This window comes from Dermacentor silvarum, chromosome 7 (assembly GCF_013339745.2).
Source record: "Dermacentor silvarum isolate Dsil-2018 chromosome 7, BIME_Dsil_1.4, whole genome shotgun sequence".
In the NCBI taxonomy this organism is placed as follows: Eukaryota; Metazoa; Arthropoda; class Arachnida; order Ixodida; family Ixodidae; genus Dermacentor; species Dermacentor silvarum.
Window position 1 is genome coordinate 24,028,682 of NC_051160.1, and position 26,000 is coordinate 24,054,681.

Below are 26,000 nucleotides of genomic sequence, written 5' to 3' on the forward strand. Positions count from 1 at the left end.
TGGCAAAGGGCACAAGAAAACGATGTTGTATCAAACCAACTGCCCCAAATTGCCACCTTGGAAAACCTACTCTCGATCTATCTATCTATAATCTGCCGGTCTGCCATTCCTCACTCTATCTCGGTCTCTCGCACTATTTCCGCCCGTTCTCTCACTCAGTTAGCCAGGCGTACGCTCTCCTATAGAGCGTGCTCTCCGCGTTCTGGCCCGACGCAGGAAAGAAGGAAAGAGTCCCTTCGTGCCGCATAAAAGCCGCAGCTTCGCTCTGCCTCGTCCACACGCTGCGGCAGAGTGTTACACGCGCAGCATGCTGGCGTCCTCGTCACTGGCGCTGGCGCTCTTGTGGGCCGCCGGAGCTACAATGGCCTCCGAGACACCGCCGCAAAGAGCTGACTGCTACAGTCGCAGGAGAACGACGGCGGACGAAGACGTCGACGCTTCGCTCTACCAGTTCGAGTTCCCGGAGATCGTGGGCAACGACACCGTGAACCTGGAACAGTACCGGGGTCACGTGCTCCTGCTGGTGAACGTTGCCACCTACTGAGCACTGACCTGGACCTACTGGGAACTGAATGCACTCCAGTACAGGTTCCGGGACAGAAACTTCACTATCATCGGCTTTCCCTGCAACCAGTTTGGAAAGGTGCGGTAGTCGAACTCCTCCCCGTTTTTTTTTTTTTTTTTTTTTTTTTTTAACGAAAGCAATGTGACGACATCTGAGGGACGATGTACCGACCGTCAATAATTAAGTATACTGACATATTTTCGCACGGAGAATGATCGCATTTAGCGAGTATGAATGTTCGCGTCGCAATGCTGGACTTGGCGACAGTCATTATCGCAACGCCATGTGAAAGAGCGAAATTTGCTGACGACACATAGTATTAATGCTACGTATGATGAAGTGGCCCCATCAAAAATTAAACGTGTGCTATACGCGTTTCTTCTTATCGCACATGTGGCAGCCAAAGTGACCACAGCAACGGAGCCAGTCACCGTATTATGAGGTCATGTTGCGTCCACTTCCTGGTTACTGAAGCCGAAACTGAGTCGCAGAGGCTGTTATCATTGCAAACTTTTTAGGGCATTCTGGTACCTTCCAGTATCTAATATTTAGAGCATGTAGACTTTCATTCAACGCAATAAAAAGAAATAAGCATCAAAAATAGATAATGCCATGTCAGTGCTAATTTAGAAGACGCTGTGTCTGATGTTCGTTTCTGTAGGTCTGTTAGCTCGTTTCCGCCAGTCACCGATTTCTTCTTCCTTCGCCCCTTGTCTTAGCGCTGAGTTTTGTTTGTAATACTGAATCGATTCCCAAAAAAGCTAAGCCAATATCCACACTTTTATTTTTTTATTCCTGCGCTTTTGATGCTTATAACTGCCAAAAGTGTACAGCTCATTAGGGCGCGCGGGTCATTGAAATGTTCTAGCTTTTCTGGTAGGCAGCGTCGTATATGCTACACCATATAGGCATCACACCAACGTCAACAACCCCTCGTCCTTGAGGCGACATGGGGGCGAGCCCCACCACGGGACAGACTGGCGCTGCAGTCGGCGTGACGTGGCATGAGGGAGCACGTGGGCACAGCTGCCGCGTCGGCTGCTTCGAGCTTCGAAAATAGTGGAGCGGGCTCAGAATGAAAGCTTTATCAACGCCAGGAAAGCCTCAGCGTAGCTTGCAACTCACCTACGATAAATAACGAGACATCAAAAAGAATTCAACAGAAAAGATTTAATCGCTGCGAATGGCTATATAGCACGTCCCTGTTGGCGACGAAGTCTCTAACTTTGCAGCGGAAGTATTTTCGAACAGCTGCGAAAGCGTTCGCACGCGTCAAATGCCATATGCTGCGAGCTAAAGTGCGTGTGTTATATAGGTACAGGTATACGGCGTTCATGGCGAGCACAATGCAAAGAAAAAAAATGTCTGCGCTGCGGACAACTGGACAACACCGCCTTGTCCACACTGTTCTTAATTTTTCCCACGTCCCTCTTTTTTCGGGCATGAAGCCGTATACCATGCTTAAATTCAGGCTCGTTTGCAATATACCTTGACTTCTTTTCTTCTTTTCTTTAGTTATAGTGAATATTATTTTAGAAATCACCTTGAAAACGCTTTCGTTCTTTTCTGATGGGTTATCTCAAGGGGTACACAAACAAAATGCCCAGGTAGCTATAATTAAAAGGATTCGTTAATTAACTTCTCATTTGTTGACTTTGTTAGACGTTGAAATCTTGAACCTGAGCAGTATTGAAGTCACGCCTGCTTAGCGGAGATCATGTAGGACTATAACACCATCGGCGTCTCCAAAATGGCGTACGAAATATATTGGTGCTCCTGTCCACAGTTTCAGTAGAGGCTCTAAGAGTTTGGAACGATAATAACTGCAAAGCCAATGAACAATTTAGCACATTTTTGGGTCGTGTATCTCGAAGGTGATGTTAGACTCGGGATTTCGGCTAGGCAAACAACACTTCGCATTACGTCTTGGTTTCAATTTCGCAAGTTCAACAGTGAATTACACGAAAACATTTTAGTGCATAATTTTAATTACCTACGTGGTCATGTCCGTTTGTCGTGCAAGCAATGTCCGTCCCTTCCTGTAATCCACTTAAGCGCACCGAAATGCACTATCATTCACATGCGATGTTGCAAAAATCCATTCCAATTTAAAATTGAAACGATCGAGACACACAGGTGGTACCGCTCGCAGCGAAATAGACATATCGCACGTTAACCTACACGGGCATGTGTAAACACTCGTTGAGAAACCGTACGATCTCTGTATTGACACGACAATGTCTGCTATTTTACAGTGTACAACGCGAATATATTCGTTTGCTCCTTTCACGCACGAAACTAGCTCGGCGGACTTCATAGCGACGAGCGCACCGAGTGGCCGTGCATTGTATTTTGCGAAGATACTTCGTGTGTATAGTGTTCTGTGTTTGCAAATGTTTGCCCAGGACCAGTCAAACTGCACTTACCAGCTTCCTTTGTTTTGAAGGCACTTACAGAACTGACCAGGATAGTGCCCGCGCGGTGCTTCGTTTCAGCGCCGGCAGCAAAAATACGAGAAGCCCGCCGCGTTTTATACCTCATACTACGTCAGAGGCACGCTCCCGGAAGGTAGCGCCACCGTATGCCATCGACCCCCAACGAAGCTTTAGCACGACACTATAGAAACGGGTGAAACCTCGGATTTGCTACAGCGTCCAAGTTTTACTAACAAGGAAATTTGGATCATAGTTCATGCGTTCTGCGAAGATATCACCCAAAAAGGTTTACGGAACAATGGGTCCGTAAACTTTTTATCAAAAGCAGAATATCTCCGCAGCCTCAAAACGCAGCCTGTTATTTCCATTTCTAGCCTCTACTAGTATATGCAAACAACATTATGATGTACGGTTTTACTGGCTACATTTAAAGGCTGCTTGGATATTTAGCGTTTTCTGAGATCCCGTGGTCTGTAAACATTTTTTTGGTCGATAGTACATGTGTATTGCAACTGCGCAAAGGACATATGAGACATAGTAACGAGAGACACAGTGGACGCAAAAGTGGTGTGTCCTCTCGATTTCCTGCTCTGCATCGCTCGTCGTCTTGTGCGAGTTGCAGCGTTTAACACGGACTTATAAGTGGCACCTTAGACTCTAAGCGAGCTAACTTTTATATAAGACGTGCACAATTCTCGCAATTTGGGTAATCTGCACTCTTCTACAATAAAAGATAGTAGCAACCGTCCGACCTTGTGCGTTTTGGCTAGTTCTTGTCAGGTCTGTACATAGCATCAGTGTTACCAAAGTTTACAGGGACAACATGGCACTTAATTTCATCGCCAGGCTTCGTGTAATACATGCTGTAGCATTACGCATGGCGCCTTCGCTACTGTAAATTTTAATTCGGACGGATGTAAATTTTATGCTTGAAGAAAAGCATTAAAAGCATGTCGTTCGGATATCACCATTGCTTAAGATAAAGAGCGCTGGTTACTTTTAAAATGTGAATGCGCAGAAGTACAAATGTTGCCATCTTTACGAGATAGACTACATAGCGAACTAGACTTCTAGTTCACTACATTATCGATAGCACTGTCAGGATCTCCACTTCTGTCGCCGTTTCCAGACGTGATTTCCCGCGTCTGGAGCCGCATTCTGAGAGATTCTAAACATCAACGATAATTTGGTAAGTCGAGGACTCGAGGACTTGACGCAGCTACGAGCAGTCAATATTCTGCATTCTCGCTTCTTTTCTTATCTGACTATATCTTCTTTCACGTATACGCTTGGTTCGAGCCATCGCTGTTGAAAAGCACGTCCTCCGAAACAAAACACCGGTCCCTGGTATTGCGTCAGGCACGATTCGTTTAGCTCTTGTATACCTGAAACCTCGTCTCAATTCACGCGTGCAGCGTTTCCAAGTAAAGAAAATTATTTGAAGCAGACGCGGCTGCGCTGGGTGCCACAGTACCTACACTTCACCTAGACATATGAATACTGTGAAAAAGAAAGGAAGAAAGTGACGCTTGCGCATCTAGCATTACCTGAAAGACTGCCAGAAAAATACCAATGTCGACGACACGCCCGTGTTGGACACAGCACGTAATGGATCAATCAGTAGATCTAACAAAGAAATAGGCACATCCGCCTGCGCAGAATATGCAGGAGACCTATGGCGCTCCGTCCTTTTACAGTAGAATCCCGTTAGTTCGATTCTTGCGGGACCTCGAGATTTGGTCGAATTATCCGAAATGTCGAATAACGAAATTGAGGCAGATTGAACAAATTCATAACTTTTTTTATTGCTCGAAGTAGTACGTAATGTCGTTTGGGTTCGAATCAACCAGCATGCGGCCAACAGCGGGGGCATGTTTAAACGCCGTCTGAACGTTGGAGTGTCACGTTGCTGACAGTGCCGTCGTCGGTGAGCAGCCCACAAGCCTCAAAATAGCCGTCGGTGCTGCCAATTTCTCAAAAGAGACAAAAGAAGTAGCGTCGTCTACTGAACTTCTTGTGTTTGCAAGGTTTTAGTAACCACTACGCACAATAGGCGACGCCGGTTTATGCCAGTGGAGGTCGAATGAACCGAACAGGCAAGCCTTTGCGTTCGAACTAAATGAGTTTTCCTTCCGTATCATTGTGCGGTTCCTTTCCGGGACTTCTCTGTTTTGTCGAATTAAGCGGAATGACGAATTAACCGAGGTCGAACTAACGGTAGTCGACTGTGTGCGAACTTCAAAGCTTATTTCGGCGTATAGCATTGTCCGTTTTAGTGGCATCAACTTCGGTGAGGCCCCACAAGTCGCAAACAAACTACCGCAGCGAAGAACCTGAAACTAGACGCTCGCCATATTGCTCGTCAATTTTTCAAGTCGCATCTGCTGATATCGGAGTGAGAAACGCGGTGTTTCCGTAGGCAGTGGAAACGGTCCACATTCGAGCTGGACTCTACAGTAACGACGGGTTTCTTCAAAGCGATCTGTATTCAGAACGACAGAGAAAAACAAAGACCATTCACACTCCCGATGTGGCCACGGAGAAGTAACGAAGCCCCCAGACCTGTAGTTATACTATTATCGAACCCGGATATATAGTTATAGTTATATAGCTATAGTTATACTATAATCGAGCCCGAATATACAGAATCTGAAGGAGATAGCAAAAAAGTTCGATATATAGGTATTGCCATATGTACAATAAAAATGGTATTCAAAAATTTTCAAGGGAATTTTACTGTTCTTCGTTGTGCACAATAATTTGTTATATGTGGGTTTGATATATCCGGGTTCGACTGTAGTCAGTTCAGTTCAGTTCAGTTAGTTAGACCGTCGTCGTAGTAATAGTAGTAGTGGTAGTAGTAGTAGTAGTAGTAGTACTAGTAGTAGTAGTAGTAGTAGCAGTAGTAGTAGTAGGAGGAGTGCATTGTAAGACTTTTATACGTATTTGGAAATTGCAGAGTGGAATACAGAAAGAGGTCCCAGAGTATGACACTGAAATGTGGCCTCTAGTCAGTAAATACATTGAAACATGTGACTATTAAGAGGAAGTTTTATAGTCCTCTGCCGGCTTCATTGACCTCGCAGCAAGAGCCTGGCGGGTCGGGTGATGAGATCCTCAATGGCATCCGCTACGTGAGACCGGGCGACAACTACGTCCCAAACTTCCGGCTTGTCCAGAAGCTGGATGTGAATGGAGACACGCAGCATCCACTCTTTGGGTTTCTTAAGGTGAGCGACTACGCAGGAGTGGACTGCTAAAGGCAAAACTAATAGCTTTGGCTATTGGTGGGTTACTTATGGTGGACATAAAAGGCCGCTTGTGTATCAGCGATACCCAAGTACAATTGGAATTCTTTCGTGTTCGAGTCGCTTCTATGCAGGATGTTTATTTTTAAGTTTTACTGAATTTTTAGATATCGCCTGGGGCAGGTAGCAAAATTCTTATCGTAGAGCTCGGTTTCTCGATGAGGCGGACATTAGTATCACGATAAATCGAAACACATATTCAACTAATTAACAAAATTTCTCTAATTAACTTCTTAGTTCATTACTTTGTGGCACATATTGCAATTTACGAATTGTTGCCGGTGAGCTTGTCAGACGTGTCAGGAATGAATTTGTCAGCTTGTCAGGAATGAATTTCCAGAATGACTCCAGTTTGGAGATATTCGCCATCAAACTCGCCGTAAAAATGTACTGTTGACCCACTTACTTTTTTACCAAAAGGCTGTTTTATACATTGAAACACAAAAGTAACTGGAACGCCCATATATTTCGCCCCACACTTTGGGAAATAATATCCCGAAACTGGTGTCATCCTAGAAATTCCTTCCAAGTGGATGCATCTTGCAAGCTCACCGGCTACAATTCGCAAATTGCAATATGTGTCGTAAATTAATTAACTAAGAAGTTCATTAGCCAATTTTTGTCAATTAGTTGAATATGTGTTTCGATTTCTCGTGCTATTAATGTCCGCCTCTTCGAATAACGCAGCTCAAGGATAAGAATTATGCTACCTGCCACAGACGATTTTTAAAAAATGTCATAAAGCTTAGTTTAAACACCTGGTATAATATATGCAGACTTCCACGTGACGAATTACGTGGAATTAGTAAATTTTTATGTTACATTTGTTGTTGGTAATGTTGTAATTTAACAATTACTTCGTTTACTCGGCTACGCTCACTCTAATTAGGTTTTTTTTTCAGCGACCAATTAATGTAGACAGATTTCTAACGAAACAAGCTATACAGCAGTTGACGCAGCCTTAATTGAAAACTTGAATTTGGCCAGAACTAAAGCGTCCAAAGGCATGAAAACATGTACATGGGTTACCTCCTTCTGAAAGTCAGCGTCCTGCATCTACGCCTCGGTTACCGAACATGGCAGGCTTGCAAGTTTGCACTCCTTTCTTGGAAGTCATACCACCAAGCTGTTTTCTTATAATAATGTTTGTCTCTCTCTCACTCTTCTAGAAGCGCTTTTAAGTGGCCTTTATAGGCGCTGAAAGCTGCTGCTTAATTCTTCGTCGCTTAGTACAGTGTACGACTTCTCTGACATAGGACAAGTTTGAAAAGTAATTCTTAGTCAAGATAAAAGAAAGCGTAATGGACTGCAGAGGACGCATTGAAATAGCCAGGCCAGCTCGTTCTATTTACTGTATTTGTGCAATGTTAATAAAACCAGGGAGGAAAGTAATGTTAATGTAATCGATTAATGGTTAGTAATTGATCAATTACTTCAGTGGGGCAGCAATTAGTGACTGTAATCGAATAAAATGTTCAGAGGTGTAATTGTAATTGTAATCGGTTACTTTTTTCTGTAACGTGTGCAAGTATGAATTTATTTATTCTAAAGAGAAAGGGTCCACCAAGTATCAACACTAAAGAAGACGAGGTTGACGTACATGGCGGTTCAAATGATTGTATAATTAAATTGGGGTTATATTTATCTAATCTGTCACTTTTTTCATGTTCGTTATTCCCTCATTACGTGCCTCATTCGTATCGTATTTCACGCGCAATTACGTCGACCTTCTTCTTTAGCGTCGACACTTGGTTGAACTTTTCTTCTTTTTCTGGAAGTGGTTACAAGATAGCCAGATCCCAGATACACCAAACCCGTGTGAATTAGGTCAGTGAAAAAATTATCGTTTCTTTAATGTCACCTAATGTCAATTTAAATTTGCGGGTCTATGCCTGCGTTTCTATGAATGGCGGCTGGCGTTTCTCCGTCGAGGGAGAGGAAAAGTGGAAATGACTGTCGGCGTGTGCTCTCCTCCATCACTCACTGGTAAAACGTACTCGCAGGAAACAGGTTGCGGAAAGTTTCGGACGAAGCGGGCTACGCGCCTCATCTAAACGCTGCGTGAAGGAATGCGATGCGCTGCTGTCGCATTTATGTAAACGCGACCATTGCAGCAGCGAAAGCAAGAGCACCGGGCACAAGAAGACAATATATACACACGCACAGTGCGTTCTGTGTGATGTCATACACTCTAAAGAGAATTTAGTACCCTTTCAGGCTTATCCTTTATCCAAACAATAACCGTCTGCTGTCTTGCTTGCGTTTGCTGTCTTGAAAACTGCGGTCGCTACATTGCTGTCAAGAATGCTTTGTCACGCTCACAACGTGAATTTCGATCGTAACCTGGGAGTACCGGGTGCGCAGCGATGAAGAAAGGAAGCGCCCTCAAAATAGTTGACGGTGATTCTTGCGGGGCAAATGTACGGCCCAAGGTGTGCAATTTTTTTTTTTTTTTTTTTTTTTGGGGGGGGGGGGGGGGTATTAGCTGTTGCCCAGATTACGACACTCGTCGACCACGTAAACGCTGCTATAGTGTTATAAGATAAGAACACACTGCTTCTCGCTACAAAGACACAAATAAGCGTGCGAATGCCACACCGCGGCTATGATGTCACACGGCATATTCGTTGTTCGATAACTTCCGCAGAGCCGCTGTCCGTCCCCGGTGACCCCGTTTCGGTCCAAGGACAACCTGTTCTACTCGCCCCAGGACAGCGGCGACATCCGGTGGAACTTCGAGAAGTTCCTCGTCGACCGGGACGGAACACCACTGCGCCGGTACGAGCCGAACTTCTTGCCCAGCAACATGGAGGACGACATCGAAGCCCTGACGAGAGAGGGAGCCCTGCCGCCGATCGACGAAAGCGCCACGTTCCAGTAGCGTTCTTATAGACGCGGCGAAGTGTACAGCCGGCAAATGGGTGCTTTGATTCGCGTTTCTTATTAGACGGGTTCAGCTGAACTTCGCTTACGCTACGCTCCGCTTCCACGCGCCGAGATCACTGCAGGCAACAAAGCTTGATTTCACCTGCTTGATAAGCACGTATGAGCCCGGGACGTGGCCGACGCGCAGTCAGCTTGGCTGTAAAACGAGAGAACGAGTGCGGAGTTCTACGTTCCGCTGCGGACATGAGCGCTGTCGGCACGGGGAATATCGTTCCCACTGAGCGGCTGCATGTGTGCAAATTGTCAAGGATACGCAGGGCTGAGCGAAGTCGGTCGCAAACGCTCAGCTATAAAGTTATGTCTACATTGTAAAGTAATTTGCACCCTTAAAAGTGAATAAGCGTGTAGGTACATCGATCTACAACTCACATCCCTTACACTCAAAAAGGATGTAAGCGTGTGAATCATATAGACCTGTTTATACCCTCGTTCATTTCCGAGGTTGTGGATTATTTGACAGTGTATTACAGAGAGAAATTTCGTTGGGGGTTACGCCTGGTTTAGCATTCAGGCTTAGCACAGAGGTGACATTTCACAGTCCTGTGTTATAACAAAACTTTAGCTCCACTGGGACCTGCGTGTACCCGGAACTTCGGATTGCGTAGATCTGTAGGCGAGGAGTAGCGGCAGTGTGTTAAGCCTAAGGGCGCAGAACTTTTCTTGCAATGAGCGACTGCTTCACACTTATTTTTAGGGTAGACGCCAACGCGCATTAATCAAGAAATTGTTTCGTATCTATATATTTTACTAACGGAAAAACGAAAAAAAATTATAGCCCATTGTCATTGCTCTCCACAAGCTGTCGCCATCAACGTTGCAGCTACATGCCCATGCTGCAGTCTGCGAAAAAAATTAAAGACCTCATCTGTTTATATTTTCAGAAGGGACCAGCGCCGAGGACAAAGACGAAGAGAATTAATCACATAAAAGGGTGACACGTGGCGCTGTTCGCATTTAAGCGGGAAATAGTCCCTTCGTGCTCCGCCAGATTTCCTGCGTTTAACCCCTATTTGTGTCCGCTTCAGCTGTTTAGGACATGACGCGTCGTAACTCAAATTCTACGGAAGTGCCCAGCCGCAGTGCGGTGCATTTACAGTTACTACAACCCCGTTTAAATGTTTCGCGCACGTAGTCCATAAGTTTTCCGAATGGCGCTTGTCATGTGCAGGTTATTCGGCTCCGTGCTTTTCACCTCTTTTGCGTCGTGTTATTCGCAATGAAGTATAACCAACTTGCCCTATGATCACCGTTTTGCTGCAGACAAATGACTGCATGATTTCCGCAACATTCTTACGTGATTATCATGATTGCTGTCACCTAGCTGTGAGTAATTAGCCTAGATAAACATACTGTTGCACATATTATTAGAGGCTGGCCACCAATCACTAATTTCATTTCTCTTGCCATGCTATAGAACATTACATATCTGCCTTCTGCATACTAATCTTCTACCCTACTCGTACATTTTCTCGGTTAAGGTCCTCAATCATCTGTCACAATTAATTCCCAATGTTTCTGATCAGGACAATGTCATCTGCAAACAGAAGGTTGTTGGTATATTCACCGTTGATCGTCATTCTAAATCCTTCCCATTCTAATAGCTTGAATACTTCTTCTAAACATGCAGTGAATAGTATTGGAGATGTTGTTTCTCCTTGCCTGACCCCTTTCTTGATCGGTGGTTTTCCTCTTTCCACCAGAAAGAGCAATGCTCCTTTAATTCTGTGTTTTTCATACTTTCCAGCGGTTGTGGCGTCGTAGTGACGATTTGTTCGACTGCAAAGCGTTAGAACACTTTTGCGTCGCATGCAGCTCTCATCGAAGGAAAACAAAAGAGCCACAACACATGCATGTTACTGCTGACGCCTTTACACCAGCAGCTATAGGTAGCACACAGCCACTCATTGCAATAACAGTTTCTTCCGCATTCGTTTAGCTATGCAGAATCACGAGGTGGCGCCACCAACGTTGTCACTCACGTCTACGTCTTCGGTGGTACGTAAATGGGTATGGCTATACGTACCGTCATACACTCAATTACTATTCTGCCTAAATACGTGATAATTTGCTCGCGAATTCTGTGGAAAACATGTCAAGCTACCGGACAGCACGAATGAAACATCTCTGCAGAAATGCTTCGTTTACTTGCGTGTCGTCATCACCCTACGAAGACGCGGTACACTAAAGCAAAGTCGAGACAGTAGAATACCATAGTACGCGAAAGCCGATCACCGCCAACATATGACGAGCCGGCCTCAAAGCGACCGCCGGGCAAGCTCTGAAAGAAGCCACCGTCACAGCCTTCTTGTGCATTCTGGGCTGAACCTCGATGCTGTGGTTACCGGCTGTGTGTTCGGCTTTGGAGCGTGCGTCCGAAACTGTTTCAAATAAAAAGAATAAAAATAGAACATGCTGCATGATATCTTCCAGTGCCATGGGCCTCCGTGTGTAATTTTTGGCAGAGATCGCGTCTGCGTTGCAATCTCGGACTAAAGTAAACACAGTCCATTCCGTTACGCTGATGAAGACCGTTGGCGCGTCCTCGAAGCTAACTTGCGTCGTACGGCCACCACTGAGATTCTAACCCATGCCTGCGCAGTAATGTGAATTTCAGTGTCGGGAGCGATACCCACTGCGCTATCGCTGTTGGTATAACAGCCACAAGTCATCTTCGCAGCAGATGGGTGGTTTGATGGTGCTAGCACCTTTCCACACACCTGTGCGTGACACTGAGACATAGCTTCAGTAGTCACTTGCAGCTAGAGGGAGAACTACGCATTAGAGTGTTGCCTTAAACAGTAGACCACGTCGTACACTGTACGTATGTTGAATTCCACAAAATACATTTGCTATATGCTACACAGAAAGGAAGTTCTGTACATCACGAAGAAGACAGTCAAAAAATATTTATCTGAGCAACACTTTTCCTTCTCGAAAGTAACAGAACGTGTGATTGTCGTTTAAATATTATATTAAATACAGTCGAACCCGGATATACCGAATCTGAAGGAGATCACAAAACGTTCGATATATAGGTAAATCAATATATCAAATAAAAATTTTATTTTAAAATTTTCTAGGAGATTTTACTGCTGTTCATTATACACAATAATTCGTAATATGTGGGTTTGATATATCCGGGTTCAACTGTATGTCATTTTTTTTTCAAATTCGTGAGTACGTTATTTTACAACACCCACCCCAACCAACATCCTTACAACCGCAAGCTTCTCGTCCTGTTCTGTGTATTGGGTGAGCGCAATTATTTCGTGAATAAACAGGCAAGCGAAAATAGGATGGCGGTCTTCACTGTGGAGTAAAAGAGTTCAGAGCCGAAGGGCAATCGATGACGTCTGCTTTCCTTTTAGATGTATGAGTTTATAATCTGTCACTTTGTATGGCTGTGACTAACAAAAAATAATTCCGGAAGAACTCACCTCAGGATGACTGTAGTCGTAAGTGCGATTAGTATTTAAACAATCAAACCACGCACCGTACTGCCACCGCCGAAATGCGTGATGCATGAGGCGTGCTCTGCAGCTGGGCTCGGTTTTTTTTTTTATTGGCCAAATTTAGATGGGCCAAGCAAAACAAACTAGACACAAAACACAACGATAGCGGCCAGGGCCGGTATTTTGTAGCGATGCCTTTAAAGTAATAATGCCTTTTCGCGCTTATCGCGCTTTGTCAGTGGTCAGAGCGACGGTCCGCTCGCGTTATCAACGTTGCCTTATCGCGCTTATCGCGCTATGTCAGTGGTCAGAGCGACGGTCCGCTCACGATATCAACGTTGATAACGCGAGCGGACCGTCGCTCTGACTACTGACAAAGCGCGATAAGCGCGAAAAGGCATTATTACTTTAAAGGCATCGCTACAAAATACCGGCCCAGGGCCGCGATTTTGTAGCGATGCCTTATGACTAGTCTTATCATCCACCGCTCACGACCGGCTGATCCCGTTGATAACGCGAGCAGACCGTCACTCTGACCACTGGCAAAGCGCGATAAGCGTGAAAAGGCATTATTACCGGGAAGGCATCGCTACAAAATACCGGCCCAGTACTGTCGTCGAAATGCGATCTCTATGCGTCAAACGTGTCGGCTATTTCTACATCGTACATTCCAGCCTAATCGCTGGTGCACGCGTAGTGCGTTTCAGAGCGCACACAACCACATATTCGCTTCGCGCACGCAATCTGATTGGACAAAGATTATTTCGCTACAGAATCGGCGAGAACATTCGAGATAGTTCTGATACAGGAAGGCGCGTCTCGCGCCGAGCGCGATGGTTATGGGCGGTGAAAAAGTTCAAAGCTGTTTCACTATATGTGAGGATGGAAGACCAGCGAAGCTGTACAAGGTGGCTAGAATTCTAGCCACCCTATAGCTGTACTTGTTGATAACTATATTGAGTTATATATGATTAATTGCTATATTGATTCAGTAAAGACATACACATAACTTCGTTGTAGTTATCGTCTTTTATTTTATTTTTACTTCGTCACCGTGGTAACGCTCTTGCTCACGCCAGCGCTCTATCCATGCACGTTCTTCTTCAGTGTGGACTACGCGCGACCTGGCCATAGCAAGATTAAAGCACACTGCTAATAACGTCGCTAGAGCGACGTCGACATCACAAGAAAACGAGGCACAGACATTGGTGTGGTACACAGTTACGTATTATTGTGTACGATTGTTCAATGACGATTGTTCTTTTCCTACTCCTGCTATAGCCAAAGTTTGGGTGCAGTATGTACAAATAAATATAAAATAAAAATTATTATTCCGCCATCCCATCCAGAGCCACGGAGCACTGCCGGCGCGCAGCAGGCTTGTGTGGATTCAATTTTCTCGTCGTGACTTTCTGTCGACGCACGCACTTTTGGACAGAAGCTGGCCATATACAGCTTCGCTGTAAAAACGGTCATCGGAAAAACAATGTTACACGTGTGAACGCTTTCCATAGTCGAGGCAGAGCCCACACTTGAACGTACGCCTTTCCGAAACCCGCGCTAAAGAATGCCAAGCAAAATACCGACGATTGAAGGAATTTCGACGGGCAAATACGTATTTACACAAGGCTCCATCGGGAAGGTGCATGCTGTTCAGCACGTGGTCAAACTCTGCTTGAACTGCCGGACGCTCTCGATACTGGACTGCACCAGTACGCGTGGCTTTAGCAAATGTGCCTCGTAAATTGCGTGGTCACGCCATCGGAACTTTTTTTTTTCCCCTGCTACAATCTCCGAAACGTCAGACAGCTGGAGTGGTCGCTCTTGGAAGACCGGTGCTACGACCCGTGGCCCCCAAGCCAAGCCACTAATTATGTCGACGCGTGTTCCAGTGTACAACTAGTGAGCATGACCGTCGAAATCGTTGCTACGCCTTTGAACGCTCTTCTCCTATAGATGGCTTGCACTGACGTCATTGTAGCCGCCATGTTGGTGTCACGTGAAAGCTTTCAATAAGATGGATTGAGCTGAAGTGCTCGTAGTCGCCATGCTGATGCCCCAAAACGGTGATAAGGTGGTTGCGTGACGTCACGTGAAAGCTATCAATAGAGCGCATCTTGCGCAAGGACAACTGTCTACTGTGTATCTGCGCGGTACTCAATTAGAGCGCCGTAGGAGGGTCCAATTGCAACAGGGTGAAGTGCAGTCCCATCCAATCGCACCCTCGTAAGATTCAGTTACAGTGTCGAGTGAGAACGCTCACCAGCGGACCCGTGAATTGTAGATAGCAGTTGAATATATACCTGGAGACGACACCGTCTTCCACTTCAGCAACCAGACCGGCTTGCGCAAGTTGGCCTTCAGGGCGTACGTCCTCCAACAGCAACACGTGTCCCTGCAAGCATTCGAGCAAGTCATTGTGGTTGCTGAAGACGACGTCCCCGGTGACGGCTGACTCCATGGCAGGCCTCCGAACAACCCGAAGTGTTTAGCACCATCAAGTCACTGACACTCACTTCAACTGCGCCCTCCTCGTGGCCAAGGCGCTGTCCCCGTGCGCCGTCTATGCCACGATAATTCGTTCGTGCTGCTGACCGAAGGACTCGAGATCTCGACCATCCATGGCTTTTGCATGTGCCATTTGCGCGTTGTGGCCCACCCAGTTGAACCACGCACGGCGGTAGTGAAACTTTGAGTGGGCGCGCACTTGGACGTCGCTGCGGCGACTAGTCATCGGTGAAGCCTCAAGGATGGCGTCGAACACTGCCACCACCAACGTTACTAGAACTGCCAACACATTATTGCCGAGTGAGCAGAGCTTGAAAATGACCTATATTTCGTGTAGCCAGTGTAGCTTCAGTTGCATTGTGGCTGGCACCGTGACACACGAGGTTAGCGGAAAACATGGAACGCGCGATAAGCGATAAGCGACACGGGCGCGAACGGTCAACTGACTTCTGTCCGAAAAGAAAGAAGCCTTTATACCCGTAACTGCAATCAGCAGCTATGGGTGAAATGCGCACACAAAGAGAGAAGGAAAAGATGAAAAATCAGATCTGACACGAGACCCACTCGAATCATATGGAAGCGATATTAAGAATTGTGTTTAAGATGAGAGGGTAACACAGGCGGCTCGCTAACGCAGGCTTCTGCACAAGCCCCAACCATGGAAAAGGCTTGATATATATGTCCCTCGTCACGTTTTTCTTGCTTACGTCTGATATTGGCGTAGCCAGAATTTTTTTTTTTTTTTTTTTTTTTTTCGGATGGACACGCACTTTATCGGGCACAGAAAGAGGAAGGAGTGAAAGGGGGGTGCAGGGTAAGCGGGGTTCACTCTGCTTCTACAGCCTGACCGATGAAGTTGTTCTCAAAGACCAACCACAAATTACTTCGTCTAAATCGGCACCTTGCATAGCTCACCATTGCAGCCTGCAGCCTGGAGCTTGGCATCTGCGACTTCGCTCCGCGACACTTCTGTTAATTGATGAAAAAAACTGAGAAACATGTACTACGTACGTGCGCGCTCACGGGAGCTGCAGCGGTCTTTGTCGACGTCATGCGAGAGCGGTTGCGCCCTTGGCTGCACCGCCACTCGAGTTCGTCGACGTCCATTACATAGGCGCCAGTTCGGAGATGAAGGTGCTGACTTGAGTTCGCCGACGAAATAGAGCTCAACGAGCCATCCTGGACGACAGTCACTGTCTCGGCCGCCAGCTGCTCAGCGAAAAGCTTCATGGGCCGAGACAGGCCAAAAAACCGCGGCTGACGTTAGAGAAGTCGCCCAACCAGACGCCATCGGCCACCGCTAGTGACACATGCCCCGATTTTCCGACCCAGTGAATGATTCATTGATTCGCATGCCTTTTGCACATTTTAGCCTGTGCAATAAATTCTTTGAATTTGTAATTCTTTTAATAAACGCACCACATCTTGTGGTGGGTTTATTCACGGCTGCACTGCAAGCGGTGGCTCCGGCCGTGGTATATACGCTGTTTTTCGCTTCATAGTAGATGTAGATGTAGATAGCCTTGGAGTTAGTGGCATATGGGACATTGACTGCGCGCCAAGTGAACGTTTTCCTTCTTCTTCTTTCCCCTAGGGTTCCTGCTACTGTTTTGTTCTTGTTATTATTATTCGCTTGGGTTGCCATGAGACATAACTTTAGGATGAAATTAAATGTAAGCACGAAGGCTGAGCACAATCGAGTACTTAGATAAAACAGTATATAAAGGCTATCTGGTATGTGACAAGCAGTGGCGTGGCCTAACATTTTTTTCGGGGGGGAAGCAAGGCTGACGTCAGAAGGTGGCACAACTTGCTGCTTTTTCTGACGTCGTCTGCCTTCATGACGCGCTGAACAAAGGTGCAGGTGAACATACCAGCAAGCTGTCGCTTGGCTCCCACTTGGTTCCTTTCCCTGACGGCCCTTGGCGATAAATATTCTTCATCCAGGCTTCCCGACGCTGTAGATCGCAGGGGAATTCGTGGTACTTCACAGTAGAGCACTCGGGTAAGCCCGAGCCCGGCCCGGCCCGTGGGCCGGGCCGGGTAGAGCAGTTTTTTCACGGGCTCGGGCCGGGCTCGGGCGCGGCGTGTGCTTTTTGACCCAGGCCCGGGCTCAGGTTTTTTGACGCGGGCCCGGGCTGGGCTCGGGCTTTCTGGTGGTGTGCATGTAACGTGCAGCGAGTTATTCTCGGGCGTTTCAACTCTGAAAAACATGTATTTTTCGGTCTCGGGTCGGGTTCGGGCCAGTTTCGAGCCGAGCTCGGGCCGGGATCGGGCCTAAGGTAAAGGGGTGGCGGGCCGGGCGGGTAACGTAGATTATTTTCGGGCCCGGGCCGGGCCCGGGTCTCGCCAAAAAAGTTTTTATCGGGCTCGGGCGGGCCGCCCAACGTAAAAACGGGCTCGGGCCGGGCTCGGGCTGAAAAATTCGGCCCGTGCAGTGCTCTACTTCACAGTAGCGTCTCTTCTCGCGTTCGAGTTGCACAGCGGCACACAACAGCTTCGCGGCATTACACCGCTAGAAAAAACCGTCTGCCACACACGCGCACTCCAAACAACCGCAGTCAAGCACAGAAAACCTAAGGCAAGCTGCTCACACACACGATCACACAAAAAAAGCACACGAGAATGCGCAAGAAAGAGCACACCAACACGGATAAATCCTGCGGCAACCACCAGTGGCGTAGCCAGAAATTTTGAGGTTGCAGCGCGGCCTCCTCCTTATAGAATTTGTCGAGGGATCAAATACATGAATAATAACTGTATTGCCAATGCCATTGTATATTAGATGCTGCAAACGAATTATTGAACACTACGCACTGTCAAGTAAAATATGTATTTTTTCAGAAAAGAATACATTCGTATGTCCTAAAAATTCTGGCAGAAATAACTGATATCAATGCGGGTGCGTTTTTTTTTTTTGTCTATTTAATAAGGAAAGAAAACATCACACGGACATTAGAACTATATGAGTTCGAAACCAGCAAAGCAGTGTATACAGCTCATATGAAGAACGTAAAGGCCATCTAATGAATAAGTTGAGGACAAATATTTTGATGAATCTTCGTCATTCAAGAAGATTATTTACATTTTTGCACATATGCAACGGCCAGGAAAAAACCTCAATGACGCTGTCCCTCGTTGCAATAGATTGCGCAGGAGCAGCTGTTACCGGTCGTGTATTGTAATTACACCGAGATGATACTCGCAACAGTGAGTACAAATAAAAAGTAGGAGAGAGAGAGAGAGAGAAGTCATAAGGGAAAGACAGGGAGGTTAACCATGCTGAGCCCGGTAGGCTACCCTGCACGGGGGAAGGGGGAGAAGGGATTGAAAGATAAGGAAGAGAGAATTTCACAGTTCACACGTTGCACATTTACAGTTAAGCGTTCATCGCCGAGTTTCGTCACAGGCGGTCATACAGGCTTGTACACTTCAAAAAACACAGCAGCGCCTTTGTAGCCCTGCACATAGCTGACGCACGAGGCCACGCGCCCAAGATCTTTTCCTCCGTAAAAGGCTTGTCGTCTAAGTGCCCCAAAGCCGTCCGAAGGGCAATCCTCTCATCTTCGTATCTGTGGAAGTCACATAAAAGTAGGAGTTCTGCAAAATATACATTAGAAATGCGAAGATAGAATGTAATATACAAATACGAAGATAGAACTCGCTAAGGGCAAAAAATAGTCGCTAGGAACAAAGTTCACTGCTTGTATACACAACACCTCGCAAGAAGATATTTAAATGTTTGTCTAAGTCTCCAATAAATCTACGTATTTAAGCAAACGTCACTGTATATTATGCGTCAAACAAGACAAATAAAGACGTTGCGGAGTCAGACATAGTAAACTTTGCGCACAGAAAGACAGATGATCTAGGCAAGAACAAAACCATGATCGCGCAGACATCGTGATATGTACTCGGGCCATGCAGCGGTCGCGACAGCACCATACAGGTAGAATAATAGATGAATAATGCAGAAATCAGTACGAAAATGTGCAATTTAACTGCCTGCACAGCGGCAACAATTATTCTGCACCCAAAATTAAAGGAGGGTTTTGCTTCGTTTCAAAAAAGAAATAAAAGCAGGTAGCTAAAAAAAATGTCACAGCTTCGCCCTAAGGCCGAAGCAATGAATGCGATAGCAACACAGCAATGCCATACGAAGCGGCTTTGGTAGCAATATGAATTGTAGTAAACATGAGCTGATTAAGTAAGCAGGTGTGCTGCGCCGTAAGTAGACCGACATGAAGAGAGACTCGATGACCACGAGAAGGCGCCTGTGAAACGGTGGTGTTCATGAGAAGCGCATCCCGTGGGCAGCGCGTGCGAAGGGACACACCTGTAGCGCTGCACTGCCGATCCGGGCAGCATTGCATGTGTAGCGTGCGTTGGAAAATGTGGCCCGACTATTACTAACTGAATGAACAAGCGTGGTGTGAGCGCGCACAAACAAACATGAATAGATCACACTGAATGACTGCAGACAACGACTGTCAAAACGCTGGCAGCAAGCAGCGGGCGAAGGTACGTGCGGTCTATCGCTTCAACGGAAACTGAGCGGCGAATGCACGGCGCATAAAGGTCAGAGCCTTGTGGAGATAAGCGACGGTGCGAGCGAGCGACGAGCGCGGTTGCTGGCAGAGTAGAAGTGCCCCCCCCCCCCCCCCCCCGCTCCCTCCGGCGCTGGCTTCCCGCTTACTCGCTTGCGCGTGGGAGATTGAGTGCGTTCGCTCTCCGTGATAGCGCGCGTCCCCGCACGCTTCCGCTCGGGCATACGGCGCGCGGCGAAGATTTTATCTATAGGGAACCTCACGGCGACGGCGACGACGACGCCGACGGCAGAAATCCGGTTGAAGTGTCCATATAATTGCTATCGCAATAAAATATTCTCTCTGTGCTGGCAGTAGTCACTGGAAGGGTGACTAAAATCTGGAACAGTTTGTACACATTTACATAGAACCTGCAGTCGCAATGAGAGATGGGCATCTATTCCGGTGCTAAAACCTAAAACACTCCCTCGATGTCGTTGGCATCCTTGCTTAGGTACTTTGCACAAACATTAGGCTGTTCGATTCCGGCGATGTCCGTCGTTTCGTCAGCAAATACGGAGAAGCAGCCTGCTTTTGCAACTAGGCTTTCTTTGATAATTTCGTCTCAAATTTCTATAATTTGGTTTTGTGCATCTGGGCTTAAATACGAGGCATTACTGGGGCAGCTTTCCAAATGGTTCTTCAGATATGTATCTCCCCAATCAGCTCGCATGCGAAGAAGCGCTCTGAAAATACCTGTATTTCCCGAGGGGGCCTATGCTTGAATCCATAGGGCCACTGTCCCTGTGGCCAACGAGAGCCAGACCTTGTAGCACGCAAAAAGAATTTCCTCAATAATAGGCCATTTCCTTTCTCCTGTTTTCTCAAATTTTACTTTGCCTGCCCTGGTCCAGCTGATCGATCACATTGGGCACGCGTCCTGAAAATGTTTGGAGAAAATTATCAGCTGCTAGCTCAAAGTCACGGTAATATTAAGTATTTTTGTGTGAGTGGAAGATTGCGAGCGCGTGCTTTCATTTCTGGAACGGCTTGGACACGAGGGCTCCAGTGCACGCATGTTGGTCCAAGTTCATTAACCCCATAAAGTTCCAGAATTGAAAATCTTTTGAAGCACGCCTTTGGAAATGTCAGTGCACCTTTCGCGTCAAAAGTTTATGAGAACTTTATACCCATAAAGTTTCGGAATTGAAATCCATGCGCTCCGTAGATTCCGCGGCCGCTGCGAGATGCCGCAACGCGCCCGCTCGCTATCAAAAAGCCTTTGAAAGTTTGTGCTCGGATGGGGCTCCTTGCGTTACGTGACCCCAGGTGCCACAAAATCCAGCCTGAGTTCGCAATGTTCGTGCCGAAATGTCTTTCGAGCGTGAAAAAGACATTGTAGACAGAATGCAGAATGGTTGAACACAGCTCGCCTACACGAACATGTCGCAGCCTACGACAGTAGGACACCTGAACAATGGAACAATCTGCACTCAAGAACGAATTATGGTCAACAAATTCTTCGACATACACTTCCGGCTTTACTCAATAGCCTCGCCTTACGAGAAATAGACCTTCTGTCCTTATGCAGCCTGCACAACTACTTTCAGTCAAACTAATCCTTGTTGTTTAATGAGTTTGTTCATATGCAATACTGTATGACTTTTCCTCCCTTTATTTGCTTTAGTTTATGCTTCACTGAATATACATGCTATGTTAAGTTTTTTTTTCTATTTTTTTCTGTTTTCGTATAATAAGACTTTTTTGTGTAATCTATAACGCTCATGTATAAATTCAATATTTCCTTGTTAATGCAGACTACTTGTTTTTCTCATTGTTGAAGTGTATTACTACCTGTCTCGTATACACATTTTTTTTTTTAATTGACACCTTCCCATCTGCTTACTCACATATGAGCGCCCGACGCCCTCTGTTGCCTTTGATGGGTTTTTGGGCTGGTCAAGTTGCCTGCGTGCAACTTTTTATCCAGAACCCCACATTCTTTTCATGGGAAGTAAATTATTATTATTATTATTATTATTATTATTATTATTATTATTATTATTATTATTATTATTATTATTATTATTATTATTATTATTATTATTATTATTATTATTATGGAAGGGAGGTGACGTTTAGCTGCGGCACCAAGTGCCTATTTATATCAGAGGCTCCGGCAACAGTCACCAACGCCGCACGCATTTTGTGCGACCGCGGGCAAAACGCCGACGGCGTCGACAACAGTTCTGCGTGTTGCCGGTGCTGCTGCATGTCGAAGTTTATACATCTGATAAAGCTACTATCATTACTCCGTATAGCTCTCTACAAATTTGCTATCGCAATTGATGCTTCGCCTTTCAGGTGAAACTGCGACCACTTTTTTTATCCAGCGGCCGTGACAGTGGCCCTGTATATGCGAAACATAACAACAATAATAATCAATGAAATGGTTATTATAGTGCCCAAGAACAGCTGCGAAACCTTCTTTGGTGCACTTAAAAAATTCAGTTTCGGCCGAAAGGCGAAGCTTTGATTGCGATAGTAAATTATTAGACAGCTATATTTATAGGGCACCCGCACTTGCCGACGTCGAACGCTTGGTCGACGACGGCAACGCACGCCCTACCACTGCGTGAATGAACGGCGTTCGTGGTTTGACAGACATCAATCAACCCTCCTCTTCAGACGCCGTACCCGGCGTTGGGCGCATCACCCCCGCGCTTTATGTCCTCAACTCGAGACGCCGGCCAAGAACGCGTCCCACCAGGAACCGCTGCGCTCACGATTCAGCTAGGGAACCTACATGCAACGCCGTTTTACGGCGTTGCATGTAGGCACCTTAGATTCAGCCCGTGGTTCGGCGCATCCCCCCCGCGCTTTATGTCCGCAACTCGAGACGCCGGCCAAGAACGCGTCCCACCAGGAACCGCTGCGCTCACGATTCAGCCCGTGGTTCGCCACTAGACAGACGCACACCGATTCTTCGAGACAGGCCGCTTTAACCGTGGACTGCTCGACGCCGCTTTCGGTGTAGTTTTTTTTTTTTTTTTGCTACTGTGACTGGCACCGTGCAACGGCCGGCGGAGTGGTTTCAGCACCGGAGAAAGACTGAGCTGCAGAAGTGCCTTCGGTGTGTGATCGTCACGATGCGCTAGGTGCCCCGGCTACCGCTCGCTGTATAGGACTCGATCCGGCCGCTCTCCGACGCGACGCAAATCGCCAGCTCGGACCACGGCCGCGGAAGAAAGCGAGCGCGTCTCTGCTCAGCCAGAGGGACCCGATCGCCGGCGCGTTCCTCCGAGGTCGACAAGTGTTTCGATCCGTTGCAACTGCGCCGAAGCTTCGAGACGCCGTGCAGCGTCGATGTCGCGGAAACAGTCGGCTCCGACGCGCCAGAAGTCGTCCACCTCGGCCAGCCACAAAGCCACCACGAACGTCGACGGCTACTTCGAGGCGCGGTACGGATTAAGGCGCGCAGTGAGCGTGGCGTGCGGACTGCCATCCACATGCTGCTCGAACGAAAAGCCAAAGCGTAGGAACGTCGCAAGGAGGGGCACGCCGAAGACGCCGTGCGGCGAAACGGAAGAAGACGCTTCGGCTGGCACAGAGGCATGTTGCGCTGGCTACAGATGCGAAGAACGAGTTAGCGCTACTTCTTTAGAATCTCTTGAGCCAGTAGTTGTCTCCGCGGGACGAAAACGAAGGATCCCGCAAGGAAAAACCACCAACCAGCAGGTTCGCGCCAGCCAAGTCGGCAAAAAACTGAGTTCGCTACTCGAATCCACGGCAAGTACAACGCGTCGGCAGGCTGAGCAACCAGCAGTTCTCTCAAAAAACGTTCGCAAGCGTAAAGGTCGTTCGCCGCCTTCTGGCGGGGCGGCCGAAGTACAGCAGGGACGCGCCCAAGTTAAAGGAGCAACGCAGGCAAAGCGTCGAAAGCTGACTCAGGGCGGGCAACAGCGCAAGCAAGGCGAGAGGAAGGGCCGTCAAGAAAATGGTCGGCGTCAAGTCGTCGACCGAGGGTCTCCAACGCCCGCGAAGCAGCGAACGCGCAGTGCGTCGAAGACTGCGGCTGCAAAGAAAGCAGCTCTAGGCCGGACATGCAGTGCATCTAACAACAAGGCATCGAAGAACGATGTCAGCACAAGCAATGACACCATCGGACCCGCATCGCAGTTGCATTCACTGAGAGCGTCGTTGGACAAAACGCCTCTCGGTGGGCCTGTTGGACTTGTCGCGCACGTGCAACAACCGTCTGCTGTCGCAAATGGCGGAGGTCGACTGCTTCTCAACTGCGACACAAATAATCCCCAGGTGAGAGCTTTGAGTGTATTTATTGTATGTACTACATTACCGTAACGGATTGCATGGCCTGACACCTTTTTTTTCTTTGTACAACGTGAACGTTTATCAGGATTACTCATCATTGCAGGGTATACTGAAGACGTCGGCTACTGTCCCTGGTTCCAGTGAGGTACCAAGTACCGTAACGGATATCCTGCTTTCCTTTCAAGGAATGTTTATCGATCAAGACACGTCTGGCACTAGACCCGAGAGCCCCCTTTCATGTCAACAAAGGGACTCCTTAAATGGCGACAGCGGGATTGTTTTGTCCGAAAACCCTCCTGCTCAGAAGAGGTGGTCGGAGCACGGCGACGTGCTTGAAGATAGCCAGAACATTCCGCGCGAGCGAAGTCATTCACTAGATTGCGCTTCCGAACCGAGTCTGTGTGCCGCTGATAGCGTACGAGTACGTGTCGAACCCAGACGGCAGAGACAGTGTGGTGATGATGACTTCCCTGTCCCGTCAACAAGCTTGGCTCCTCCAAGGACGACAACACCCGAACAGGGTGTTCGCGTTGAGCGCCAAAACTCTCTGCAAGAGCCTACGGAGTCCCCAGTTCCCATTCCCTATACCTTGCCACTAGAACAAAGATTGGCTCAGGTTCTTGATGACACGATTTTTGCACCTGCCGAGTCTGAGGCGCCTCCTGCTGCGCGGAGAAAATCGGCATACAAGGGGCTCGCTGAATTTCTTACCCAGCGGACGCGGCGCCCATTCAGTTTGGTTTCTACTTTGAAGCACATGCCTTTTTTGCGAAGGCCGTCTGAGCTTGAAGAAACGCGTGTTGCGCAATCAGTTTCCACTGAGCTTGGCCAGCCTGGAGCTGCTTTCTTGCCCACACGTCCTGCAGATGATACACTTGTGTCGCAAAGCATTTCTTCACAGTCTAGGGCGCCTGCTGGCGATGAGGCAGGCGCAGCGTCCAGTGGCGTTGCTTCTTTTGAAAACCCGCCTGCAGATGACGACGTAATCGTCGTGTCCCAAGTGCCTCCACTTCGGTGGAGGAGCTCTGCAGCTGACGATGACCTTGTGATTATTGAATCTTCGGATTCGGGTAGTGGGAGGAGAGAGCGGGCAAGCGATACGTCCGAGACCGCCTCCCCCTCTGAACGCAGAGGGTCATATTACAACGCCCCCGCCGGTGAAGGGACGAACTTCGGTCATGATCGCATCCGCGATCGCATGCTCGAGTTGAACACCGCGGTAGCTTTTTACGTGCTGCAGCGGTGCCGAGAAGAGGAGGCAGCGTGGCGATTACTTCGTCTGTACCACTGTGGCAGCCGTTCGACCGAAGCCTACATCGCAGAAGTACGCGGTATAATGCGCTCTGCCCTCGAGCGTAATCGACTGCAAGGGAACAGGCTAACGACAGCGCTTCGTACAATTGAGAACACCGCGAACACGCGCTGTCAGAACGCTGGCGTTATGGAGAGCGGCAGCAGCGACTAGCGAATTCCTCTTCATGCCGCTGCCTCTCATTTCAAAGCGCACCAGTCTCGCGAGAACAGAGCGTACACACGAAGCCATCGGCTATCACACGTCCGCCTTCGAACCCACCGCAGACTGCCTCCAAGATCGGAAGCGCGCGGCCGCGCACAGCCGCCGTAGCTGGAGAGAGAAACGAGAAGGGAAAGGTAGGGAGGTTAGCCGAAGCTGGAGTAGAAGAGGAGGTTCGCACTAACCTGTGTCCCTCCCCCCGGCGCGCACCCTCCCCGCATTCCTCCCTTGCGAGAAGAGACCGCCGCATCAAGTCACCTCTCCTTCACGGCTCACCCTCGCAACTACAGCATACGGCGCGCGGCCTCGATGTTATAGCACTTGACTCTATATGGAACATCACGGCGACGGCGGTGTGTGTTGTGGTGAGGCTCGACTCTCTTGCGCCCCCTTGTGTTGTTTTCCCCGTATGGCT

General features: G+C 47.7%; 2 protein-coding genes and 1 pseudogene across 4 annotated transcripts in view; 2 read left to right on the top strand and 1 right to left on the bottom strand.

The window, feature by feature from the left end:
• The window catches only part of LOC119457742 (serine protease inhibitor 42Dd), a 123,280-nt gene extending 107,576 nt beyond the window's left edge, over positions 1-15,704 (bottom strand). Inside the window, exons 1-2 of one of the 3 annotated variants that reach the window (XM_049670346.1) lie at positions 15,223-15,591; positions 15,010-15,101 (exon numbers count right to left, since the gene is read on the bottom strand). Coding sequence is in view for 2 of the 3 variants with exons in the window: in XM_037719392.2 (XP_037575320.1) it covers positions 15,010-15,167 (158 nt within the window). In the remaining variant the exon portion in view is untranslated. Of the gene's footprint in view, positions 1-15,009 lie in introns of all 3 variants that reach the window. The other 2 variants (XM_037719392.2, XM_037719393.2) reach the window with 2 other exon arrangements.
• On the top strand, positions 218-11,657 carry LOC125946647 (glutathione peroxidase-like; annotated as a pseudogene).
• Positions 15,705-22,797: 7,093 nt separating the features above from the next.
• Positions 22,798-25,712, top strand: LOC125947284 (uncharacterized). The gene is made up of 2 exons (XM_049671703.1): positions 22,798-24,057; positions 24,176-25,712. The coding sequence occupies exons 1-2, from the start codon at positions 23,107-23,109 to the stop codon at positions 25,535-25,537; spliced, it is 2,313 nt and encodes a 770-aa protein (XP_049527660.1). The 5' UTR covers positions 22,798-23,106; the 3' UTR covers positions 25,538-25,712.
• The last annotated feature ends 288 nt before the right edge of the window (positions 25,713-26,000 follow it).

What these genes read in the sequence shown, in the direction of transcription:
- LOC125947284 (XM_049671703.1), top strand. Translation starts at nt 23,107, where the DNA reads ATGTCGCGGAAACAGTCGGCTCCGACGCGCCAGAAGTCGTCCACCTCG. An exon ending in GCGACACAAATAATCCCCAG is followed by an intron (nt 24,058 to 24,175) that starts GTGAGAGCTTTG and finishes TCATCATTGCAG; the next exon opens with GGTATACTGAAGACGTCGGC.